Source organism: Pseudophryne corroboree, chromosome 6, assembly GCF_028390025.1.
Source record: "Pseudophryne corroboree isolate aPseCor3 chromosome 6, aPseCor3.hap2, whole genome shotgun sequence".
Taxonomy (NCBI): domain Eukaryota; kingdom Metazoa; phylum Chordata; class Amphibia; order Anura; family Myobatrachidae; genus Pseudophryne; species Pseudophryne corroboree.
This window is the reverse complement of record NC_086449.1, coordinates 247,086,926-247,111,871: the sequence shown is the minus strand read 5'-3', so window position 1 is coordinate 247,111,871 and position 24,946 is coordinate 247,086,926. Positions and strand designations below refer to the sequence as shown.

The following is a 24,946-nucleotide window of genomic DNA, read 5'->3' as shown; positions in this document are numbered from 1 at the left end:
TCGCTATACTGCAATTTGTTGCTAAATGCGCATGGTACGCAAAGCGCATGCGCTAAGTTATTTAACTAAAAACTTAGCAGTTTTGCTGTTGTTCGTGCGGCGCTTTTCAGTCACACTGCTGATCAGTAAATGATTGACAGGAAAGGGGCGTTTCTGGGTGGTAACTGAGCGTTTTCCGGGAGTGTGCTAAAAAAACGCAGGCGTGTCAGGGAAAAACATGGGAGTGTCTGGAGAAAAGGGGGAGTGGCTGGCTGAATGCAGGGCGTATTTGTGACGTTAAATCAGGAACTAAACGGACTGAGGTGATCGCAATCTAGGAGTAGGTCTGGAGCTACTCAGAACCTGCAAGAAAATTTTTAGTAGCAATTCTGCTAATCTTTCGTTCGCTATTCTAAGATACACTCCCAGAGGGCGGCGGCCTAGCGTTTGCAATGCTGCTAAAAGCAGCTAGCGAGCGAACAACACGGATTGAGGGCCATCATTCAATGCAATGAGGAGAAACAAGATGTGTTGGTACACTTCATGAAACAAAACTAATCAACAAATGTGTAGTTCTGGCCATCAGTGTTGTGTTCCTTTTATTCACATCTCCTGTGTAACAGAAGTGCCCACTATCCAAGTAAGTACTGGAAGGCACTGTCTGCTGACACTTTAAGAAAAAATAAGAATTTACTTACCGATAATTCTATTTCTCGGAGTCCGTAGTGGATGCTGGGGTTCCTGAAAGGACCATGGGGAATAGCGGCTCCGCAGGAGACAGGGCACAAAAAGTAAAGCTTTACGATCAGGTGGTGTGTACTGGCTCCTCCCCCTATGACCCTCCTCCAAGCCTCAGTTAGGATACTGTGCCCGGACGAGCGTACACAATAAGGAAGGATTTTGAATCCCGGGTAAGACTCATACCAGCCACACCAATCACACTGTACAACCTGTGATCTGAACCCAGTTAACAGCATGATAACAGCGGAGCCTCTGAAAAGATGGCTCACAACAATAATAACCCGATTTTTGTAACTATGTACAAGTAATGCAGATAATCCGCACTTGGGATGGGCGCCCAGCATCCACTACGGACTCCGAGAAATAGAATTATCGGTAAGTAAATTCTTATTTTCTCTATCGTCCTAGTGGATGCTGGGGTTCCTGAAAGGACCATGGGGATTATACCAAAGCTCCCAAACGGGCGGGAGAGTGCGGATGACTCTGCAGCACCGAATGAGAGAACTCCAGGTCCTCCTTAGCCAGGGTATCAAATTTGTAGGATTTTACAAACGTGTTTGCCCCTGACTAAATAGCCGCTCGGCAAAGTTGTAAAGCCGAGACCCCTCGGGCAGCCGCCCAAGATGAGCCCACCTTCCTTGTGGAATGGGCATTTACATATTTTGGCTGTGGCAGGCCTGCCACAGAATGTGCAAGCTGAATTGTATTACACATCCAACTAGCAATAGTCTGCTTAGAAGCAAGAGCACCCAGTTTGTTGGGTGCATACAGGATAACAACAAGTCAGTTTTCCTGACTCCAGACGTCCTGGAACCTATATTTTCAGGGCCCTGACAACATCCAGCAACTTGGAGTCCTCCAAGTCCCCAGTAGGCGCAAGGCACCACAATAAGCTGGTTCAGGTGAAACACTGACACCACCTTAGGGAGAGAACTGGGGACGAGTCCGCAGCTCTGCCCTGTCCAAATGGACAAACAGATATGGCTTTTTTGAGAAAAAAACCACCAATTTGACACTCGCCTGGTCCAGGCCAGGGCCAAGAGCATGGTCACTTTTCATGTGAGATGCTTCAAATCCACAGATTTGACTGGTTTTAAACCAATGTGATTTGAGGAATCCCAGAACTACGTTGAGATCCCACAGTGCCACTGGAGGCACCAAAGGGGGTTGTATATGCAATACTCCCTTGACAAACTTCTGGACTTCAGGAACTGAAGCCAATTCTTTCTGGAAGAAAATCGACAGGGCCGAAATTTGAACCTTAATGGACCCCAATTTGAGGCCCATAGACACTCCTGTTTGCAGGAAATGCAGGAATCGACCGAGTTGAAATTTCTTCGTGGGGCCTTTCTGGCCTCACACCACGCAACATATTTTTGCCACATGTGGTGATAATGTTGTGCGGTCACCTCCTTTCTGGCTTTGACCAGGGTAGGAATGACCTCTTCCTGAATGCCTTTTTCCCTTAGGATCCGGCGTTCCACCGCCATGCCGTCAAACGCAGCTGCGGTAAGTCTTGGAACAGACATGGTACTTGCTGAAACAAGTCCCTTCTTAGCGGCAGAGGCCATAAATCCTCTGTGAGCATCTCTTTAAGTTCCGGGTACCAAGTCCTTCTTGGCCAATCCGGAGCCATGAGTATAGTTCTTACTCCTCTACGTCTTATAATTCTCAGTACCTTAGGTATGAGAAGCAGAGGATGGAACACATACACCGACTGGTACACCCACGGTGTTACCAGAACGTCCACAGCTATTGCCTGAGGGTCTCTTAACCTGGCGCAATACCTGTCCCGTTTTTTGTTCAGACGGGACGCCATCATGTCCACCTTTGGTATTTCCCAACGGTTTACAATCATGTGGAAAACTTCCCGATGAAGTTTCCACTCTGCCGGGTGGAGGTCGTGCCTGCTGAGGAAGTCTGCTTCCCAGTTTCCATTCCCGGAATGAAACACTGCTGACAGTGCTATCACATGATTTTCCGCCCAGCGAAAAGTCCTTGCAGTCTTTGCCATTGCCCTCCTGCTTCTTGTGCCGCCCTGTCTATTTACGTGGGCGACTGCCGTGATGTTTTCCCCACTGGATCAATACCGGCTGACTTTGAAGCAGAGGTCTTGCTAAGCTTAGAGCATTATAAATTTACCCTTAGCTCCAGTATATTTATGTGGAGAAAAGTCTCCAGACTTGATCACACTCCCTGGAAATTTTTTCCTTGTGTGACTGCTCCCCAGCCTCTCGGGCTGGCCTCCGTGGTCACCAGCATCCAATCCTGAATGCCGAATCTGCGGCCCTCTAGAAGATGAGCACTCTGTAACCACCACAGGAGAGACGCCCTTGTCCTTGGATATAGGGTTATCCGCTGATGCATCTGAAGATGCGATCCGGACCATTTGTCCAGCAGATCCCACTGAAAAGTTCTTGCGTGAAATCTGCCGAATGGAATTGCTTCGTAGGAAGCCACCATTTTTACCAGGACCCTTGTGCAATGATGCACTGACACTTTTCCTGGTTTTAGGAGGTTCTTGACTAGCTCGGATAACTCCCTGGCTTTCTCTTCCGGGAGAAACACCTTTTTCTGGACTGTGTCCAGAATCATCCCTAGGCACAGCAGATGTGTCGTCAGGATCAGCTGCGATTTTGGAATATTTAGAATCCACCCGTGCTGTTGTAGCAGTATCCGAGATAGTGCTACTCCGACCTCCAACTGTTCCCTGGACTTTGCCCTTATCAGGAGATCGTCCAAGTAAGGGGTAATTAAGACGCCTTTTCTTCGAAGAAGAATCATCATTTCGGCCATTACCTTGGTAAAGACCCGGGGTGCCGTGGACAATCCAAACGGCAGCGTCTGAAACTGATAGTGACAGTTCTATACCACGAACCTGAGGTACCCTTAGTGAGAAGGGCAAATTTGGGACATGGAGGTAAGCATCCCTGATGTCCCGGGACACTATATAGTCCCCTTCTTCCTGGTTCGTTATCACTGCTCTGAGTGACTCCATCTTGATTTGAACCTTTGTTAAGTGTTCAAATTTTTTAGATTTAGAATAGGTCTCACCTAGCCTTCTGGCTTCAGTACCACAATATAGTGTGGAATAATACCCCTTTCCTTGTTGTAGGAGGGGTAATTTGATTATCACCTGCTGGGAATACAGCTTGTGAATTTTTTCCCCATACTGCCTCCTTGTCGGAGGGAGACCTTGGTAAAGCAGACTTCAGGAGCCTGCGAGGGGGAAACGTTTCGACATTCCAATCTGTACCCCTGGGATACTACTTGTAGGATCCAGGGGTCCTGTACGGTCCCAGCGTCATGCTGAGAGCTTGGCAGAAGCGGTGGAAGGCTTCTGTTCCTGGGAATGGGCTGCCTGCTGCAGTCTTCTTCCCTTTCCTCTATCCCTGGGCAAATATGACTCTTATAGGGACGAAAGGACTGAGGCTGAAAAGACGGTGTCTTTTTCTGCAGGGATGTGACTTAGGGTAAAAACGGTGGATTTTCCAGCAGTTGCCGTGGCCACCAGGTCCGATGGACCGACCCCAAATAACTCCTCCCCTTTATACGGCAATACTTCCATGTGCCGTTTGGAATCTGCATCACCTGACCACTGTCGTGTCCATAAACATCTTCTGGCAGATATGGACATCGCACTTACTCTTGATGCCAGAGTGCAAATATCCCTCTGTGCATCTCGCATATATAGAAATGCATCCTTTAAATGCTCTATAGTCAATAAAATACTGTCCCTGTCAAGGGTATCAATATTTTTAGTCAGGGAATCCGACCAAGCCACCCCAGCTCTGCACATCCAGGCTGAGGCGATCGCTGGTCGTAGTATAACACCTGTATGTGTGTATATACTTTTTATGATATTTTCCAGCCTCCTGTCAGCTGGCTCCTTGAGGACGGCCCTATCTATAGACGGTACCGCCACTTGTTTTGATAAGCGTGTGAGCGCCTTATCCACCCTAAGGGGTGTTTCCCAACGCGCCCTAACTTCTGGCGGGAAAGGGTATACCGCCAATAATTTTCTATCGGGGGGATCCCACGCATCATCACACACTTCATTTAATTTATCTGATTCAGGAAAAACTACGGTAGTTTTTTCACATCCCACATAATACCCTCTTTTGTGGTACTTGTAGTATCAGAAATATGTAACACCTCCTTCATTGCCCTTAACGTGTGGCCCTAATAAGGAATACGTTTGTTTATTCACCGTCGACACTGGATTCAGTGTCCGTGTCTGTGTCTGTGTCGACCGACTAAAGTAAACGGGCGTTTTAAAAACCCCTGACGGTGTTTTTGAGACGTCTGGACCGGTACTAATTGTTTGTCGGCCGTCTCATGTCGTCAACCGACCTTGCAGCGTGTTGACATTATCACGTAATTCCCTAAATAAGCCATCCATTCCGGTGTCGACTCCCTAGAGAGTGACATCACCATTACAGGCAATTGCTCCGCCTCCTCACCAACATCGTCCTCATACATGTCGACACACACGTACCGACACACAGCACACACACAGGGAATGCTCTGATAGAGGACAGGACCCACTAGCCCTTTGGAGAGACAGAGGGAGAGTTTGCCAGCACACACCAAAAACGCTATAATTATATAGGGACAACCTTATAAGTGTTTTCCCTTATAGCATCTTTTTTATATATTTCTAACGCCAAATTAGTGCCCCCCCTCTCTGTTTTAACCCTGTTTCTGTAGTGCAGTGCAGGGGAGAGCCTGGGAGCCTTCCCTCCAGCCTTTCTGTGAGGGAAAATGGCGCTGTGTGCTGAGGAGATAGGCCCCGCCCCTTTTTCGGCGGGCTCGTCTCCCGCTCTTTAACGGATTCTGGCAGGGGTTAAATATCTCCATATAGCCCCCGGAGGCTATATGTGAGGTATTTTTTGCCAAAAATAGGTTTACATTTGCCTCCCAGGGCGCCCCCCTCCCAGCGCCCTGCACCCTCAGTGACTGCCGTGTGAAGTGTGCTGAGAGGAAATGGCGCACAGCTGCAGTGCTGTGCGCTACCTTAAGAAGACTGAGGAGTCTTCTGCCGCCGATTCTGGACCTCTTCTCGTTTCAGCATCTGCAAGGGGGCCGGCGGCGAGGCTCCGGTGACCATCCAGGCTGTACCCGTGATCGTCCCTCTGGAGCTAATGTCCAGTAGCCAAAGAAGCCAATCCATCCTGCACGCAGGTGAGTTCACTTCTTCTCCCCTAAGTCCCTCGTTGCAGTGATCCTGTTGCCAGCAGGACTCACTGTAAAATAAAAAACCTAAGCTAAACTTTTCTAAGCAGCTCTTTAGGAGAGCCACCTAGATTGCACCCTTCTCGGCCGGGCACAAAAATCTAACTGAGGCTTGGAGGAGGGTCATAGGGGGAGGAGCCAGTACACACCACCTGATCGTAAAGCTTTACTTTTTGTGCCCTGTCTCCTGCGGAGCCGCTATTCCCCATGGTCCTTTCAGGAACCCCAGCATCCACTAGGACGATAGAGAAATTACAGACTGTTATAATAAGAATTTACTTACCGATAATTCTATTTCTCGGAGTCCGTAGTGGATGCTGGGGTTCCTGAAAGGACCATGGGGAATAGCGGCTCCGCAGGAGACAGGGCACAAAAAAGTAAAGCTTTTACCAGATCAGGTGGTGTGCACTGGCTCCTCCCCCTATGACCCTCCTCCAGACTCCAGTTAGGTACTGTGCCCGGACGAGCGTACACAATAAGGGAGGCAATTTGAATCCCGGGTAAGACTCATACCAGCCACACCAATCACACCGTACAACTTGTGATCTAAACCCAGTTAACAGTATGATAATAGAAAGAGCCTCTTAAAGATGGCTCCTTAACAATATAACCCGAATTTGTTAACAATAACTATGTACAGTATTGCAGATAATCCGCACTTGGGATGGGCGCCCAGCATCCACTACGGACTCCGAGAAATAGAATTATCGGTAAGTAAATTCTTATTTTCTCTATCGTCCTAAGTGGATGCTGGGGTTCCTGAAAGGACCATGGGGATTATACCAAAGCTCCCAAACGGGCGGGAGAGTGCGGATGACTCTGCAGCACCGAATGAGAGAATTCCAAGTCCTCTTTTGCCAGGGTATCAAATTTGTAGAATTTTACAAACGTGTTTTCCCCCGACCACGTAGCTGCTCGGCAGAATTGTAATGCCGAGACCCCTCGGGCAGCCGCCCAAGATGAGCCCACCTTCCTTGTGGAATGGGCCTTAACAGATTTAGGCTGTGGCAGGCCTGCCACAGAATGAGCAAGTTGAATTGTGTTACAAATCCAACGAGCAATCGTCTGCTTAGAAGCAGGGGCACCCAACTTGTTGGGTGCATATAGTATCAACAGCGAGTCAGATTTTCTGACTTCAGCCGTCCTTGAAATGTATATTTTTAAGGCTCTGACAACGTCCAACAACTTGGAGTCCTCCAAGTCGCCAGTGGCCGCAGGCACCACAATAGGTTGGTTCAGGTGAAACGCTGATACCACCTTAGGGAGAAAATGCGGACGAGTCCTCAGTTCTGCCCTATCCGAATGGAAGATTAGATAAGGGCTTTTATAAGATAAAGCCGCCAATTCAGATACTCTCCTGGCGGAAGCCAGGGCCAGTAACATAGTCACTTTCCATGTGAGATATTTAAAATCCACCTTTTTCAATGGTTCAAACCAATGGGATTTGAGGAAATCTAAAACTACATTTAGATCCCACGGTGCCACCGGAGGCACCACAGGAGGCTGTATATGCAGTACTCCTTTAACAAAAGTCTGTACCTCAGGAACTGAGGCCAATTCTTTTTGGAAGAATATTGACAGGGCCGAAATTTGAACCTTAATAGATCTCAATTTGAGACCCATAGACAATCCTGATTGTAGGAAATGTAGGAAACGACCCAGTTGAAATTCCTCCGTCGGAACACTCCGATCCTCGCACCACGCGACATATTTTCGCCAAATGCGGTGATAATGTTTCGCGGTGACTTCCTTCCTTGCCTTAATCAAGGTAGGAAAGACTTCTTCTGGAATGCCTTTCCCTTTTAGGATCTGGCGTTCAACCGCCATGCCGTCAAACGCAGCCGCGGTAAGTCTTGAAAGAGACAGGGACCCTGTTGTAGCAGGTCCCTTCTCAGAAGTAGAGGGCACGGGTCGTCCGTGACCAACTCTTGAAGTTCCGGGTACCAAGTCCTTCTTGGCCAATCCGGAGCCACTAGTATTGTTCTTACTCCTCTTCACCGTATAATCTTCAATACCTTTGGTATGAGAGGCAGAGGAGGAAACACATATACTGATTTGTACACCCAAGGTGTTACCAGTGCGTCCACAGCTATTGCCTGTGGATCTCTTGACCTGGCGCAATACTTGTCCAGTTTCTTGTTGAGGCGAGACGCCATCATGTCTACCATTGGTCTTTCCCAACAGTTTATTAGCATGTGGAAGACTTCTGGATGAAGACCCCACTCTCCCGGGTGAATATCGTGTCTGCTGAGGAAGTCTGCTTCCCAGTTGTCCACGCCCGGGAAGAACACTGCTGACAGTGCTATTACGTGATTCTCCGCCCAGCGAAGAATCTTGGCAGCTTCTGCCATTGCACTCCTGCTTCTTGTGCCGCCCTGTCTGTTTACATGGGCGACCGCCGTGATGTTGTCCGACTGAATCAACACCGGTTTTCCTTGCAGGAGTGGTTCCGCCTGGCTTAGAGCATTTTAGATTGCTCTTAGTACCAGAATGTTTATGTGAAGAGACTTTTCCAGGTTCGTCCATACCCCCTGGAAGTTTCTTCCTTGTGTGACTGCTCCCCAACCTCTCAGGCTGGCGTCCGTGGTCACCAGGATCAAATCCTGTATGCCGAATCTGCGGCCCTCCAATAGATGAGCCTTTTGCAACCACCACAGAAGATATACCCTTGTCCTTGGCGACAGGGTTATTCGCAGGTGCATCTGAGGATGCGACCCTGACCATTTGTCCAACAGATCCCTTTGGAAAATTCTTGCATGGAATCTGCCGAATGGAATTGCTTCGTAAAAAGCCACCATTTTTCCCAGGACTCTTGTGCATTGATGTACAGACACCTTTCCTGGTTTTAGGAGGTTCCTGACAGGTCGGATAACTCCTTGGCTTTTTCCTCGGGAAGAAAAACCTTTTTCTGAACCGTGTCCAGAATCATCCATAGGAACAGCAGACGTATCGTCGGAAAACAGCTGCGATTCTTGGAATATTTAGAATCCAGTCGTGCCGTCGAAGAACTACTTTAGATAGTGCTCTTCCGACCTCCAACTGTTCTCTGGAACTTGCCCTTTTCAGGTCGTGCAAGTAAGGGATAATTTAGATGCCTTTTTTCTTTGAAGAAACATCTTTTCGGCCATTACCTTGGTAAAAAGGCCCGGGGTGCCGTGGATAATTCAAACGGCATCGTCTGAAACTGATATTGACAGTTCTGTACCACGAACCAGAGGTACCCTTGATGAGAAGGACAAAATTTGGACATGGAGGTAATCCTTGATGTCCAGGGACACCATATAGTCCCCTTTTTTCCGGTTCGCTATCAATGCTCTGAGTGACTTTATCTCGATTTGAACCTTTTATGTAAGTGTTCAAAACATTTTAGATTTAGACTATGTGTCACCAAGCCGTCTGGCTTCAGTACCACAATATAGTGTGGAAAAATAATACCCTTTTCCTTGTCGTAGGAGGGGTACTTTGATTATCACCTGCTGGATATACAGCTTGTGAATTGTTTCCAATGCTGCCTCCCTGTCGGAGGGAGCCGTTGGTAAAGCAGACTTCAGGAACCTGCGAGGAGAAGATGTCTCGACTCTCCAATCTTTACCCCTGGGATAATACTCGTACGATCTAGGGGTCAACTTGCGAGTGATCCCACTGCGCCCTGAGACTCTTGAGACTACCCCCCCACCTTGAGTCCGCTTGCACGGCCCCAGCGTCATGCTGAGGACTTGGCAGACGCGGTGGAGGGCTTCTTTTCCTGGGAAAGGGCTGCCTGCTGCAGTCTACTTCCCTTACCTCTATGTCTGGGCAGATATGACTGGCCTTTTGCCTGCATGCCCTCATGGGAAAGGAAAGATTGAGGCTGAAAAGACGGTGTCTTTTTTAGCTGAGATGTAACTTGGGGTAAAAAGGTTGGATTTCCCAGCTGTTGCTGTGGTCCCCAGGTCCGATGGACCGACCCCCAACTAACTCCTTCCCTTTATACAGCAATACTTCCATCTGCCGTATGGGATCTGTATCACCTGACCACTGTCGTGTCCCTGACATCTTCTGGGAGATATGGACAACGCACTTATCTTGATGCCAGAGAGCAAATATCCCTCTGGGCATCTCACATACATATATATAGAATGCATCCTATTAAATGCTCTACATGAATAAAATATTTTCAGTCAGGGAATCCGACCAAGCCAACCCAGCACTGCATCTCCAGGCTGATGGCGATCGCTGGTCGCAGTATAACCACCGTATGTGTGTATATACTTTTTAGGATATTTTTCCAGCTTCCTATCAGCTGGCTCCTTGAGGGCGGCCGTATCTGGAGACGGTAACGCCACTTGATAAGCGTGTGAGCGCCTTATCACCCTAAGGGGTGTTTCCCAACGTACCCTAATTTCTGGCGGGAAAGGGTATAACGCCAATATTTGCTATCGGGGTAACCCTACGCATCATCACACACTTCATTTTATTTTATCTGATTCAGGAAAAACTACAGGTAGTTTTTTCACTCCCACATAATACCCTTTCTTGTGGTACTTGTAGTATCAGAAACACGTAACACCTCCTTCATTGCCCTTAACGTGTGGCCCTAATGAGAAATACGTTTGTTTATTCACCGTCGACACTGTATTCAGTGTCCGTGTCTGTGTCTGTGTCGACCGACTGAGGTAAATGGGCGTTTTTAAAACCCCTGACGGTGTTTCTGAGACGCCTGGACCGGTCCTAATAGATTGTCGGCCGTCTCATGTCGTCAACCGACCTTGCAGCGTGTTGACATTCTCACGTAATTCTCTAAATAAGCCATCCATTCCGGTGTCGACTCCCTAGAGAGTGACATCACCATTACAGGCAATTTCTCCGCCTCCTCACCAACATCGTCCTCATACATGTCGACACACACGTACCGACACACAGCACACACACCGGGAATGCTCTGACAGAGGACAGGACCCACTAGCCCTTTGGGGAGACAGAGGGAGAGTCTGCCAGCACACACCAAAAACGCTATAATTATATAGGGACAACCTTATATAAGTGTTTCTCCCTTATAGCATCTTTTATATATATATACAATATCGCCAAAATCAGTGCCCCCCCTCTCTGTTTTAACCCTGTTTCTGTAGTGCAGTGCAGGGGAGAGCCTGGGAGCCTTCTCTCCAGCTTTTCTGTGAGAGAAAATGGCGCTGTGTGCTGAGGAGATAGGCCCCGCCCCTTTTTCGGCGGGCTCGTCTCCCGCTATTTTTGAAGTTAGGCAGGGGTTAAATATCTCCATATAGCCTCTGTGGGCTATATGTGAGGTATTTTTTGCCTCTAATAAGGTTTTTATTTGCCTCTCAGAGCGCCCCCCCCAGCGCTCTGCACCCTCAGTGACTGTTGTGTGAAGTGTGCTGAGAGGAAAATGGCGCACAGCTGCAGTGCTGTGCGCTACCTTAAGAAGACTGAGGAGTCTTCAGCCGCCGATTTTGGACCTCTTCTCTCTTCAGCGTCTGCAAGGGGGCCGGCGGCGCGGCTCCGGTGACCATCCAGGCTGTACCTGTGATCGTCCCTCTGGAGCTAGTGTCCAGTAGCCAAGCAGCAAATCCACTCTGCACGCAGGTGAGTTCACTACTTCTCCCCTAAGTCCCTCGTTGCAGTGATCCTGTTGCCAGCAGGACTCACTGTAAAGTAAAAAACCTAAGCTAAACTTTCTCTAAGCAGCTCTTTAGGAGAGCCACCTAGATTGCACCCTTCTCGTTCGGGCACAAAATCTAACTGGAGTCTGGAGGAGGGTCATAGGGGGAGGAGCCAGTGCACACCACCTGATCTGGTAAAAGCTTTACTTTTTTGTGCCCTGTCTCCTGCGGAGCCGCTATTCCCCATGGTCCTTTCAGGAACCCCAGCATCCACTTAGGACGATAGAGAAAACAGGTTCCACACAAGGGAAAGATAATGTGATTGCTGACTCAACTTTAGTTATGGACTCAAGTTATGTTTAAGTTTTTAAATTTCATGGTTTCTTGTGTTAATTATGTATGCTGCTGCAGTACATCAGTAATTGAACGTCAACTTCATGATTTTTCTTCCACTATGAAACAGAGTACCATGCTGATTTTTTGAGTGCTAATAATGTGTAACTTTGTTAAGCACATCAAAAAATTGGGGATATCTAATGTTGATTGAACCTAGAGTTTTTAAGTATTTTCGAAAAAACGTGCGTTTTTGCCATAATTCAAAGCGTAAGGCAGATAAAGTGATTTGGTTTGGATTTTTGCATTCAGGAGGAAGAGTTACCTTAGGGGTGCAAATTTTGTGGTGATTCCTTAATAAACAGCCATCATACTTCATATAAACTGGATAAAGAAGCCACGATTAGTAAATAATTTAATAAATTGAAAAATCAATATTTAATAAACTAATTGTCAGACAGTCGAGATATTTGGTAGATTTTTTTTTTTTTTTTTTACATCCTCTCTTAACTAAAAAAAATTCATAAAAATCTGAGATGGGTGGTGAACACACCTGGTTGAACTGACATGGAATGACCCTGAAAAGAATGTGGAATTCATGAGGGAGTTTATAAAGGTCTACAGATCCCAGGAATGCCTCTGGGATACCAAATCCAGGGATTATTCTAATAGGCAAAAGAGGGCTATAGCGCTGGAGGAGCTGGTAAGGGTCAACCTGTCATTCTACCCTGTGGCAAACGCTGACTGGATTAGAGCAAAAACTGCCAACTTGAGGACAGTATTCAAGAAGGAACTAAACAAGAGGGAAGCATCTAAAAAATCAGGGGCAGGAGAAGATGAAGTTACATGCCCAAGTTGTGGTACTTCCAGCTCCTGACGTTCACCGTTGACCAGGAGATGCCAAGAGTATCCACTGGTAACCTACCGAAGGACTAGGGTGCCTCGGCTTCAACGCCTACTACCCCAGACCCAGAGGAGATTCCCTCCAGTGTCATTGTAAGTACACAGTAAATAATAAATGAACACTATTACATGATAAATATCACAATAGAAATATAAAGGTAGGCTGTGACAGAAATGTAAAGTTAGTATATGACAAAGATATTTGATTATATCATGTCATCCTGCTAGGACACTGCACCTATACCATTAAAGTACTGCAAATACTCTTCCCTGGTCAATTTAGCACGTGTAGTGGCATTTTTACCTAGATTGGTCTCCAGGGGTGTAAAACCTACTGCTTGCTAGACGAAAGCGAGCCGTGTGCTGTATGTGTTTAACGGCGTAAATAGTTGTGCAGGACACAGCAAGTGGGTCACATCGACCGTGGCGACGAATGGGGGGGGGGGGGTTAGCAGTTACAGATTACCCGGGCATACTAGGGGGCCCAGGCCAAAGCACACCAGTAGCCATTATTATTTTTTTTGCTAATTTTTTTATCATTATTATAAATTAGTGGGCAGGCGTGCAAGTAGCGCGACGGGCCGCCGTATGAATATGTCGTGGACGTCCCTCGAAGTTGTTGTACCGGTGCCCAGAATTTCTCTTGGCGGCCCTGAGCATTGATGGTGTGAAAACATCTGCAAGGGAACCATCGACTGTTTCAGCCACCGATGGTCACCTAAGCTTTACTATTCAATTTGCTGCGGACCAATGAGAGCCAAGGGCGGAGCTTTCCGGGAGTGTCGGGCTGCGGAGCAAAGCTCAGTGTCCCAATACCTTGAAAAAAAGTAAAATAAATTTTGGTGGCTGTGTATCATCGATAGCGTGGAATCATCTGCTTCTCCCCCATCGATGGGAATACTATTCTACATCAGCCATAGACCATCAATGATTTTGATGGCCTGGTAGTTTGGGCTACCCAGCGTAGCTAATACGCAGACTGCGACCACACAGGATGCATTAAGTGGTAGCTCCATTGGTTACTATCGGGTTGCATGAGCTAATCTAACGGCACCCTATATTGGTTATGTACTGAGATACATTACTCTCAGTGTATATTTAAGCTTAAACTATACTGCTTTAAACAGCAACATTGATTTTTTTATAAATACTGACTACATTGTTACTCAGCAACCGGCAGCTATAGGGGTCTATACAATGCATGTCGGATCCTCTCCGACGGAGAGGATCCAACAATGCAGTATTGAATATTTTTAAAGTCGGATTGACATTGCCGAAAACGGGACTAAAACCTGTCGGATTTAGCCGCAAATCCGACAAAACACGTGGATCCGTGGCTAATCTGCCGATCCACGTGTTTTTCGTCAAGTCGGAATTGCCGACAAGTTTGAAAAACGGCAGCCCCATTGCATAGGTTGAATAAAAAAGTCAGAAACTGCTGTCTTCAATTGAATAGACCCCCTAGTGTAGGGGTGGGCAAAATACGGCCCGCGGGCCGGATGCGGCCCGCAAACCGATTCTGCCCGGCCCACTGCCTCCCACCAGCGAGCAATGACAAGCGGCCCGACCGGCTGAGCTGCTTGTCATTGCTCTGCACTGCAGTACCTCCAAGCTGCCAGCGGCGCCTCTCTCCCCTGCTGCTGCTGCTGCACGGCGCCTGCGTTGTAGCAGCCTCCTCCTCCCGCCTCCAGAGTCCCCAGTGACACGGCTGTGTTCAGACGAAAAGGGGGCGGAGCTACGCGCTGATGAGGGGGCGGGGCTACACGGGACCTCAGGGGGCGGAGCTACACGGGACAAGAGCCAGACTGCTTCAGATCCATCCTTCCTGCCACTGGCAGCCAGATCAGTAAGTTAATGGGAAAAGTGAGTGAGAGAAAGAAAGTGTGTGTGTGTGTGTGTGTGTGTGTGTGTGTGTGTGTGTGTGTGTGTGTGTGTGTGTGTGTGTGTGTGTGTGTGTGTGTGTGTGTGTGCGCGAGTGTGTGTGATAGTGTGCGCATATTTGTGTGTCCGGGCAGTGGCGTCAGACTGTTTTTAGGTTTGGGGGAGAGATCTTTAGCTCTCGCTGTACCAACCCCTCCCGTGTTCTGTCACCATGTCACCCCCGAGTTCTGTCACGTGTCACCCCCCCCCCCAGTGTTCTGTCACTGTGTCACCCCCCCCCGGTGTTCTGTCACCGTGTCACACTCCTGTGTTCTGCCACTGTGTCACCCCCCCACGTGTTCTGTCACCCCCCGTGTTCTGTCACTGTGTCACCCCCCTGTGTTCTGTCACTGTGTCACACACCCCGTGTTCTGTGACTGTCACCCCCCCGTGTTCTGTCACTATGTCACCCCCCCGTGTTCTGTCACTGTGTCACACACCCCGTGTTCTGTCACTGTGTCACACACCCCGTGTTCTGTCACTGTCACCCCCCCCGTGTTCTGTCACTATGTCACCCCCCCGTGTTCTGTCACCCCCCGTGTTCTGTCACTATGTCACCCCCCCGTGTTCTGTCACCGTGTCACCCCCACCGTGTTCTGTCACAGTGTCACACCCCCGTGTTCTGTCACTGTGTCACCCCCCCGTGCTCTGTCACTGTGTCACACCCCCGTGTTCTGTCACTGTGTCACACACCCCATGTTCTGTCACTGTCACCACCCCTCCCAGTGTTCTGTCACTGTGTCGTCCCCTCCCCCCGTGTTCTGTCACTGTGTCACACACCCAATGTTCTGTCACTGTCACCCTTCCCCCCCGTGATCTGTCACTGTGTCATCCCCCAGTGTTCTGTCACTATGTCACACCCCCCGTGTTCTATCACCGTGTCACCCCCACCGTATTCTGTCACTGTGTCACACACCCCGTGTTCTGTCACTGTCACCCCCCCACCCCCCCTCCCCGTGTTCTGTCACTGTGTCACACCCCCCGTGTTCTGTCACCGTGTCACACCTTTTCCCAGGGGCCATAAGACACTGGATAATTTGCTTGCTGCACAATAATTATCCGAAATAAAATGTTAGTGTGTAAAAGGGGGCTCTACCTGCCGTAATGTGTGTAAAAGGGGCTCTACCTGGTGTAATGTGTGTAGGTGGCGCTGTGTGGCGCAATTTGAATAATGGAGACTATTGTGCAGCATAATATGAATCTGTATTATTTTTTGGCCCACACCCCTTCCACATGAAGCCATGTCCCTATATTTTTGGCAAGTGGGGGGAGCTGCTATTTTGTATGTGGCCCTCGGATACTGACAGGAAATGTCAAGTGGCCCCTCAGCTGAAATAATTGCCCACCCCTGCCCTAGTGTATCTTTATTGCACTTGTGCTACATATTAACCTGATGCTGCCATTCCAATAGGCTATATCCTAGCAGCACATAAAAGGAAAATAATAGCAGCTGTCTGCTGCAGTGACCAATTTATACTGAAGTTACACTGTATGCTATATCTATGACATGTGAAAACAATCTATTTTTACAAAGTGACTTTATTGAACTGGTTTATATATACCTATCTTTCTCACTCTGATGCTCTCTCATTTGCAAATATATTGTGGATATCCTTGCAATGCTTTTTCAGTAACAGGGAAGACCAACTGTATAGCGCAAATAGCTTTCATCCAGGGTTATACACTAACCACCCTCTCATCAGTGACTCCACATTGGCAGATAAATCAGAGATATAAGATGTACAAATGAGGGCACAGCACACAGCAATAAGTCGCTTGGGCCTCTGTGTCGATTCTAATTAAACACTTACCTGCTCCAGAATATAAATGAGCTGGTCTCGAGCCAATCTTTTAAGTATTGTGAAGTCGGGGAGCTCAGGGGCATCTAATCTTTCGGATGCCATGCCTTCTTTTTGCTGGTAGTGGTAGCACACCTGTAACACATACCAGAACAATGCTACAAGGTATTTCTATTATTTCAATATATATATCAACTGTACCTGGCTGAACGGTGATTACTTCATTCATTTTGTGTTCACTTTAAGTGGTTTTACAGACAGTGTTTTGGGACTATTACATTTGGGCATTAAGTTACTTGTTTATATGTACATTTAAGCTCCGTTTTATTACGTTTATATGGTTTTTATTTGCTTTCATAGCAAATAAAAACCAAACAAACATAAAACTTCAGGAGTGTATAGGTAATATGGCATAATAAGTAATGCTTAGCAGCACCAAGCAGGGTCATTGGATTTAAAAAGCCAAAAGTAATCTGAATCAGTCTTCTACATTGTCCACGGTATAGGTATAATAAACTAATCTTCCAGATTACCCATTTTTTCTTTTAATCTAAATAGGCGTTCCCATGTAACTATTGGAAATGAAACTCAGCTCTCTAGTTATCTACAGTATGTTCCAATTCACAATACATCAATAATGTGAATTACTCCACAGCTCAATTTACTATCACATTTCTTATAATCAGATAAAATGCAAGTAACAATATCATATAACATCCGCATACCCACCAACTGTACCTTTTTGGCAGGTACAGTACCTTTTTTTCTGGTCTGTACCGATTTTTGGCTCTCCAAACTTTCATTGAAAGTATAGGAAAAGGGGTGTGGTCACACCCCCTTTACCCATGCCCACGCCCCCTTTTCTAATTTGTACCAATTTTTTTGTGTAAAATGTTGGAGGGTATGCATCCGGACAAAATTTAAATTCAGTACGTTAGCCGTAATTTAATTAAAATAAGATTTTACTCACCGGTAAATCTATTTCTCGTAGTCCGTAGTGGATGCTGGGAACTCCGAAAGGACCATGGGGAATAGCGGCTCCGCAGGAGACTGGGCACAACTAAAGAAAGCTTTTAGGTCACCTGGTGTGCACTGGCTCCTCCCACTATGACCCTCCTCCAAGCCTCAGTTAGGACACTGTGCCCGGACGAGCTGACATAATAAGGAAGGATTTTGAATCCCGGGTAAGACTCTTACCAGCCACACCAATCACACCGTATAACTCGTGATACAACACCCAGTTAACAGTATGAAAACAACTGAGCCTCTCAACAGATGGCTCAACAATAACCCTTTAGTTAACAACTATTGCAGACAATCCGCACTTGGGACGGGCGCCCAGCATCCACTACGGACTACGAGAAATAGATTTACCGGTGAGTAAAATCTTATTTTCTCTGACGTCCTAGTGGATGCTGGGAACTCCGAAAGGACCATGGGGATTATACCAAAGCTCCCAAACGGGCGAGAGAGTGCGGATGACTCTGCAGCACCGAATGAGAGAACTCAAGGTCCTCCTCAGCCAGGGTATCAAATTTGTAGAATTTTGCAAACGTGTTTGCCCCTGACCAAGTAGCAGCTCGGCAAAGTTGTAAAGCCGAGACCCCTCGGGCAGCCGCCCAAGATGAGCCCACCTTCCTTGTGGAATGGGCTTTTACTGATTTAGGATGCGGCAGTCCAGCCGCAGAATGCGCCAGCTGAATTGTGCTACAGATCCAGCGAGCAATAGTCTGCTTAGAAGCAGGAGCACCCAGCTTGTTGGGTGCATACAGGATAAATAGCGAGTCAGTTTTCCTGACTCTAGCCGTCCTGGAAACATAAATTTTCAAGGCCCTGACTACGTCCAGCAACTTGGAATCCTCCAAGTCCCTAGTAGCCGCAGGCACCATAATAGGTTGGTTCAAGTGAAAAGCTGATACCACCTTAGGGAGAAACTGGGGACGAGTCCTCAATTCCGCCCTATCCATATGGAAAATCAGATAAGGGCTTTTACATGACAAAGCCGCCAATTCTGACACACGCCTGGCTGAAGCCAAGGCCAATAACATGACCACTTTCCACGTGAGATATTTTAGATCCACGGTTTTAAGTGGCTCAAACCAATGTGATTTTAAGAAACTCAACACCACGTTGAGATCCCAAGGTGCCACTGGAGGCACAAACGGGGGCTGAATATGCAGCACTCCTTTCACAAACGTCTGAACTTCAGGTAGTGAAGCTAGTTCTTTCTGGAAGAAAATCGACAGAGCCGAGATCTGTACCTTAATGGAGCCTAATTTCAGGCCCATAGTCACTCCTGCTTGTAGGAAATGCAGAAATCGACCTAGTTGAAATTCCTCTGTTGGGGCCTTCTTGGCCTCACACCAAGCAACATATTTCCGCCATATGCGGTGATAATGCTTTACAGTTACATCTTTCCTGGCTTTAATCAGCGTAGGAATGACTTCCTCCGGAATGCCCTTTTCCTTCAGGATCCGGCGTTCAACCGTCATGCCGTCAAACGCAGCCGCGGTAAGTCTTGAAACAGACAGGGCCCCTGCTGTAGCAGGTCCTGTCTGAGCGGCAGAGGCCATGGGTCCTCTGAGATCATCTCTTGAAGTTCCGGGTACCACGCTCGTCTTGGCAAATCCGTAACCACGAGTATTGTTCTTACTCCTCGTTTTCTTATTATTCTCAGTACCCTTGGTATGAGAGGCAGAGGAGGGAACACATAAACTGACTGGTACACCCACGGTGTCACTAGAGCGTCCACAGCTATCGCCTGAGGGTCCCTTGACCTGGCGCAATATCTCTCTAGTTTTTTGTTTAGGCGGGACGCCATCATGTCCACCTGTGGTCGTTCCCATCGATTTACAATCAGCGTGAAGACTTCTGGATGAAGTCCCCACTCTCCCGGGTGGAGGTCGTGCCTGCTGAGAAAGTCTGCTTCCCAGTTGTCCACTCCCGGAATGAACACTGCTGACAGTGCTAGTACGTGATTTTCCGCCCATCGGAGAATCTTTGTGGCTTCTGCCATTGCCATCCTGCTTCTTGTGCCGCCCTGTCGATTTACATGGGCGACTGCCGTGATGTTGTCTGACTGGATCAGTACCGGCTGGTGTAGAAGCAGGGATTTTGCCTGATTTAGGGCATTGTAAATGGCCCTTAGTTCCAGAATATTTATGTGTAGGGAAGTTTCCTGACTCGACCATAGTCCTTGGAAGTTTCTTCCCTGTGTGACTGCCCCCCAGCCTCGAAGGCTGGCATCCGTGGTCACCAGGACCCAGTCCTGTATGCCGAATCTGCGGCCCTCTAGAAGATGAGCACACTGCAGCCACCACAGCAGAGACACCCTGGTTCTTGGAGACATGGTTATTAGGCGATGCATCTGAAGATGCGATCCGGACCATTGGTCCAACAGGTCCCACTGAAAGATTCTGGCATGGAACCTGCCGAAAGGAATTGCTTCGTAAGAAGCCACCATCTTTCCCAGGACCCGCGTGCAGTGATGCACCGATACCTGTTTCGGTTTCAGGAGGTCTCTGACTAGAGATGACAGCTCCTTGGCTTTCTCCTCCGGGAGAAACACTTTTTTCTGGACTGTATCCAGAATCATACCCAGGAACAGTAGACGTGTCGTCGGAACCAGCTGTGATTTTGGAATATTCAGAATCCAACCGTGCTGGTGTAGCACCTCCTGAGATAGTGCTACTCCCACCAACAACTGCTCCTTGGACCTCGCCTTTATTAGGAGATCGTCCAAGTACGGGATAATTAAAACTCCCTTTCTTCGAAGGAGTATCATCATTTCCGCCATTACCTTGGTAAACACCCTCAGTGCCGTGGAGAGTCCAAACGGCAGCGTCTGGAATTGGTAATGGCAATTCTGTACCACAAATCTGAGGTACTCCTGGTGAGGATAGTAAATGGGGACATGCAGGTTAGCATCCTTGATGTCCAGGGATACCATGTAATCCCCCTCGTCCAGGCTTGCAATAACCGCCCTGAGCGATTCCATCTTGAACTTGAATTTTTTTATGTATGTGTTCAAGGATTTCAAATTTAAAATGGGTCTCACCGAACCGTCCGGTTTCGGTACCACAAACAGTGTGGAATAGTAACCCCGTCCTTGTTGAAGTAGGGGCACCTTGACTATCACCTGCTGGGAATACAGCTTGTGAATTGCCTCTAGCACAGCCTCCCTGCCTGAGGGAGTTGTCGGCAAGGCAGATTTTAGGAACCGGTGGGGTGGAGACGCCTCGAATTCCAGTTTGTACCCTTGAGATACTATTTGCAGGATCCAGGGATCCACCTGTGAGCGAGCCCACTGATCGCTGAAATTTTTGAGGCGGCCCCCCACCGTACCTGGCTCCGCCTGTGGAGCCCCACCGTCATGCGGCGGACTTGGAAGAAGCGGGGGAGGACTTTTGCTCCTGGGAACCTGCTGTTTGTTGCAGCCTTTTTCCCCTACCTCTGCCTCTGGACAGAAAGGACCCGCCTTTTCCACGCCTGTTTTTCTGAGTCCGAAAGGACTGTACCTGATAAAACGGCGCCTTTTTAGGCTGTGAGGGAACATGGGGTAAAAATGCTGACTTCCCAGCAGTTGCTGTGGAAACTAGGTCCGAGAGACCATCCCCGAATAACTCCTCACCCTTATAAGGCAAAACTTCCATGTGCCTTTTTGAATCTGCATCCCCTGTCCACTGGCGAGTCCATAAGCCTCTCCTAGCAGAAATGGACAATGCACTTATTTTAGATGCCAGCCGGCAGATCTCCCTCTGTGCATCTCTCATGTATAAGACTGAGTCTTTTATATGCTCTATGGTTAGCAGAATAGTGTCCCTGTCTAGGGTGTCAATATTTTCTGACAGGGAATCTGACCACGCAGCGGCAGCACTGCACATCCATGCTGACGCAATAGCTGGTCTAAGTATAATGCCTGAGTGTGTATATACAGACTTCAGGATCGCCTCCTGCTTTCTATCAGCAGGTTCCTTGAGGGCGGCCGTATCCGGAGACGGTAGTGCCACCTTTTTAGACAAACGTGTGAGCGCTTTATCCACCCTAGGGGGTGTCTCCCAACGTGACCTATCCTCTGGCGGGAAAGGGAACGCCATTAGTAACTTCTTAGAGATTACCAATCTTTTATCAGGGAAAGCCCACGCTTCTTCACACACTTCATTTAATTCTTCTGATGGGGGAAAAACTACGGGTAGTTTTTTCTCCCCAAACATAATACCCTTTTTAGTGGTACCTGGGTTTATATCAGAAATTTGTAACACCTCTTTCATTGCTTCAATCATGCAACGAATGGCCTTAGTGGACATTAGACTAGACTCATCGTCGTCGATACTGGTGTCAGTATCCGTGTCGACATCTGCGTCTGCCATCTGAGGTAGCGGGCGTTTTAGAGCCCCCGATGGTCTTTGAGACGCCTGGACAGGCACGAGCTGAGAAGCCGGCTGTCCCGCATTTGGCATGTCGTCAAATTTTTTGTGTAAGGAATCGACACGTGCACGCAATTCCTTCCATAAGTCCATCCACTCAGGTGTCTGCCCCGCAGGGGGTGACATCCCTTCTATAGGCATCTTCTCCGCCTCCACATCATTATCCTCATCAAACATGTCGACACAGCCGTACCGACACACCGCACACACACAGGGAATGCTCTAACAGAGGACAGGACCCACCAAAGCCCTTTGGGGAGACAGAGTGAGGGTATGCCAGCACACACCAGAGCGCTATATAATGCAGGGACTAACTGAATTATGTCCCCTATAGCTGCTGTTATATATACTGCGCCTAAAGTTAGTGCCCCCCCTCTCTTTTTTACCCTTTTCTGTAGTGTAGACTGCAGGGGAGAGCCAGGGAGCTTCCTTCCAGCGGAGCTGTGAGGGAGAAATGGCGCCAGTGTGCTGAAGGAGATAGCTCCGCCCCTTTTTCGCGGACTATTCTCCCGCTTTTTTATGGATTCTGGCAGGGGTAATTATCACATATATAGCCTCTAGGGCTATATATTGTGGTATTTTTGCCAGCCAAGGTGTTTTTATTGCTGCTCAGGGCGCCCCCCCCTAGCGCCCTGCACCCTCAGTGACCGGAGTGTGAAGTGTGTATGAGGAGCAATGGCGCACAGCTGCAGTGCTGTGCGCTACCTTGGTGAAGACTGATGTCTTCTGCCGCCGATTTTCCGGACCTCTTCTTGCTTCTGGCTCTGTAAGGGGGACGGCGGCGCGGCTCCAGGACCGAACACCAAGGCCAGTTCCATGCGGTCGATCCCTCTGGAGCTAATGGTGTCCAGTAGCCTAAGAAGCCCAAGCTAGCTGCAAGCAGGTAGGTTCGCTTCTTCTCCCCTTAGTCCCTCGCTGCAGTGAGCCTGTTGCCAGCAGGTCTCACTGTAAAATAAAAAACCTAATTATATACTTTCTTTCTAGAAGCTCAGGAGAGCCCCTAGTGTGCATCCAACCTCGGCCGGGCACAAAATCTAACTGAGGCTTGGAGGAGGGTCATAGTGGGAGGAGCCAGTGCACACCAGGTGACCTAAAAGCTTTCTTTAGTTGTGCCCAGTCTCCTGCGGAGCCGCTATTCCCCATGGTCCTTTCGGAGTTCCCAGCATCCACTAGGACGTCAGAGAAAATTTAATTCACATTTCATAACTTTGATCAGGGTTTCTTAATGCTGGATAAAGTAACTGTATGTACCAAAAGTTGGTTAAATAATCACATTTGTTATTTACTGCAATAGGCCCTACACATTAGGCGATATCACTGAAAGATATGAATGATCTCGTTCAGTAATGAACAAGATATCGTTCATATCATTCAGTGTGTAGGCACCAGCAATGAACGATGCGCGGCCCCACGCTTGTTCATCGTTGGTGCCGGGTCGCTTATGCATGCAGGCCAATATGGACAATCTCGTCCATATTAGCATGCAGGGCTATGGGGCCGGGTGATGAGGGGAGTGAAGAAACGTCACTCCCCCTCCCCGCCACCGGGTCGCCCGTCGGGCACCTCGGCGGCATTTCGCCTAATGTGTAAGGCCCTTAAGAGTTTCTGGAACATAATAGATCAGAATATATGTGAGCTATGTTGTATTATTTGAAAGAGAGAGCTAGTGTAATTCTCAATACATTACACTTTCTACAGAATAGAACTTTGGGCACCATTTGCTGCAATCTGCATAGTATTATACCTACAGTACTGTGCAAAAGTTTTAGGCAGGTGTGGAAAAAATGCTGCAAAGTAAGAATGCTTTAAAAACTAGAAGTGTTAACAGTTTATTTTTTATCAATTAACAAAACGCAAATTGAATGAACAGAAGAGAAATCTCAAGTATGGGGTATTGAGGGTTTATATTTATTTTATTTATATTCATATTAACAGCCCTTTAAATGCTACAGTTTGATAATATTCTGATCCTGCTAGTTCCGTTAATCTACAAATGACACTAATAGCCTGCACTTTACACTGAATTATATCATTTGCATTATATGCTGGATTCAGTATGGATTATCGGCGGGTGGGATGCTGGCGGTCAATATTCCAACATTGGCATTCTGGCCGAAAGTGCCACAGGATCTATTCCAACTCTATGGGTGTCGAGGATACCCACGAGTGGGAATAGTCCTGTAGCGCCGGTATTCTGAGTGGTGGCATTGCCGGCTATCAGGATTCCGGTGTCAGTATCCTAACAGCCGGCAAATTAAACGTATACCATATGTTGCTCTTTACTCCATTACACTGATTCAGCACCATCCACCGCAACAGTAACAGAAGTGCTAAGTAACCCATGGACAGAACATTGTCATGCTGGTGCAGGCTGTGCAAAGCACACAGTAGGTAATGATGGACACATTAATGTCATAGTTGCCTACCTGACCCTCTCCATGAGGGAGAACATGCTCTGTTCCTGGACTTTCCTGGTAATGTATGATCGCCATCACCTGTGGTGAGCTAGTTAATTGATAAGAAAGGTGTTTCACCACAGGTGATGGCAATCATACATTACCAGGAAAGTCCAGGAACAGAGCATTTTCTCCCTCATGGAGAGGGTCAGGTAGGCAAGTATGACATTAATGGGGTGCCGATAGGTGTGACCTGCACCCTAAAAAGCAAAGCTATACGTGCATTGTATTAGCTGCTGTATGAAAGGCAGAAGGGATGCAGCATCTGTGCTGTGCAGATGAGGACCACTCCTGCTTTCCAGGCTCCAGCTCTGACAGACCTGTCACTGGCTCCAGATTGAACCGGACTTCCGCTCACGTGCTAGGTGTACAAATAAGGCATAACACTGACCACCACCAGTCCCTTATCCTATCCCTCCTCCCCCATAATCAGCCCAAACACTGACCTCCCCGGTATCTCGCCACTTTACACCGTATGTACAGCAGAAACGAAAATAGTGTCATCCGCCGCTAGGAACCAAAGTACAGTTCTGAGGGCAGTAATAGGCACGGAC

At 48.0% G+C, this 24,946-nt stretch overlaps 1 protein-coding gene across 3 annotated transcripts in view; it reads right to left on the bottom strand.

Annotated features, from left to right (window-relative positions):
• The window catches only part of VPS33B (VPS33B late endosome and lysosome associated), a 252,332-nt gene that overhangs the window by 158,205 nt on the left and 69,181 nt on the right, over window positions 1-24,946 (bottom strand). For 2 of the 3 annotated variants that reach the window (XM_063925839.1, XM_063925841.1), the window contains exons 1-2: window positions 24,839-24,940; window positions 16,523-16,645 (exon numbers count right to left, since the gene is read on the bottom strand). In XM_063925839.1, the coding sequence (XP_063781909.1) occupies window positions 16,523-16,615 (93 nt within the window). In that variant the 5' untranslated portion in view covers window positions 16,616-16,645; window positions 24,839-24,940. Of the gene's footprint in view, window positions 1-16,522; window positions 16,646-24,838; window positions 24,941-24,946 lie in introns of those variants that run through there. The other variant, XM_063925840.1, reaches the window with a different exon arrangement.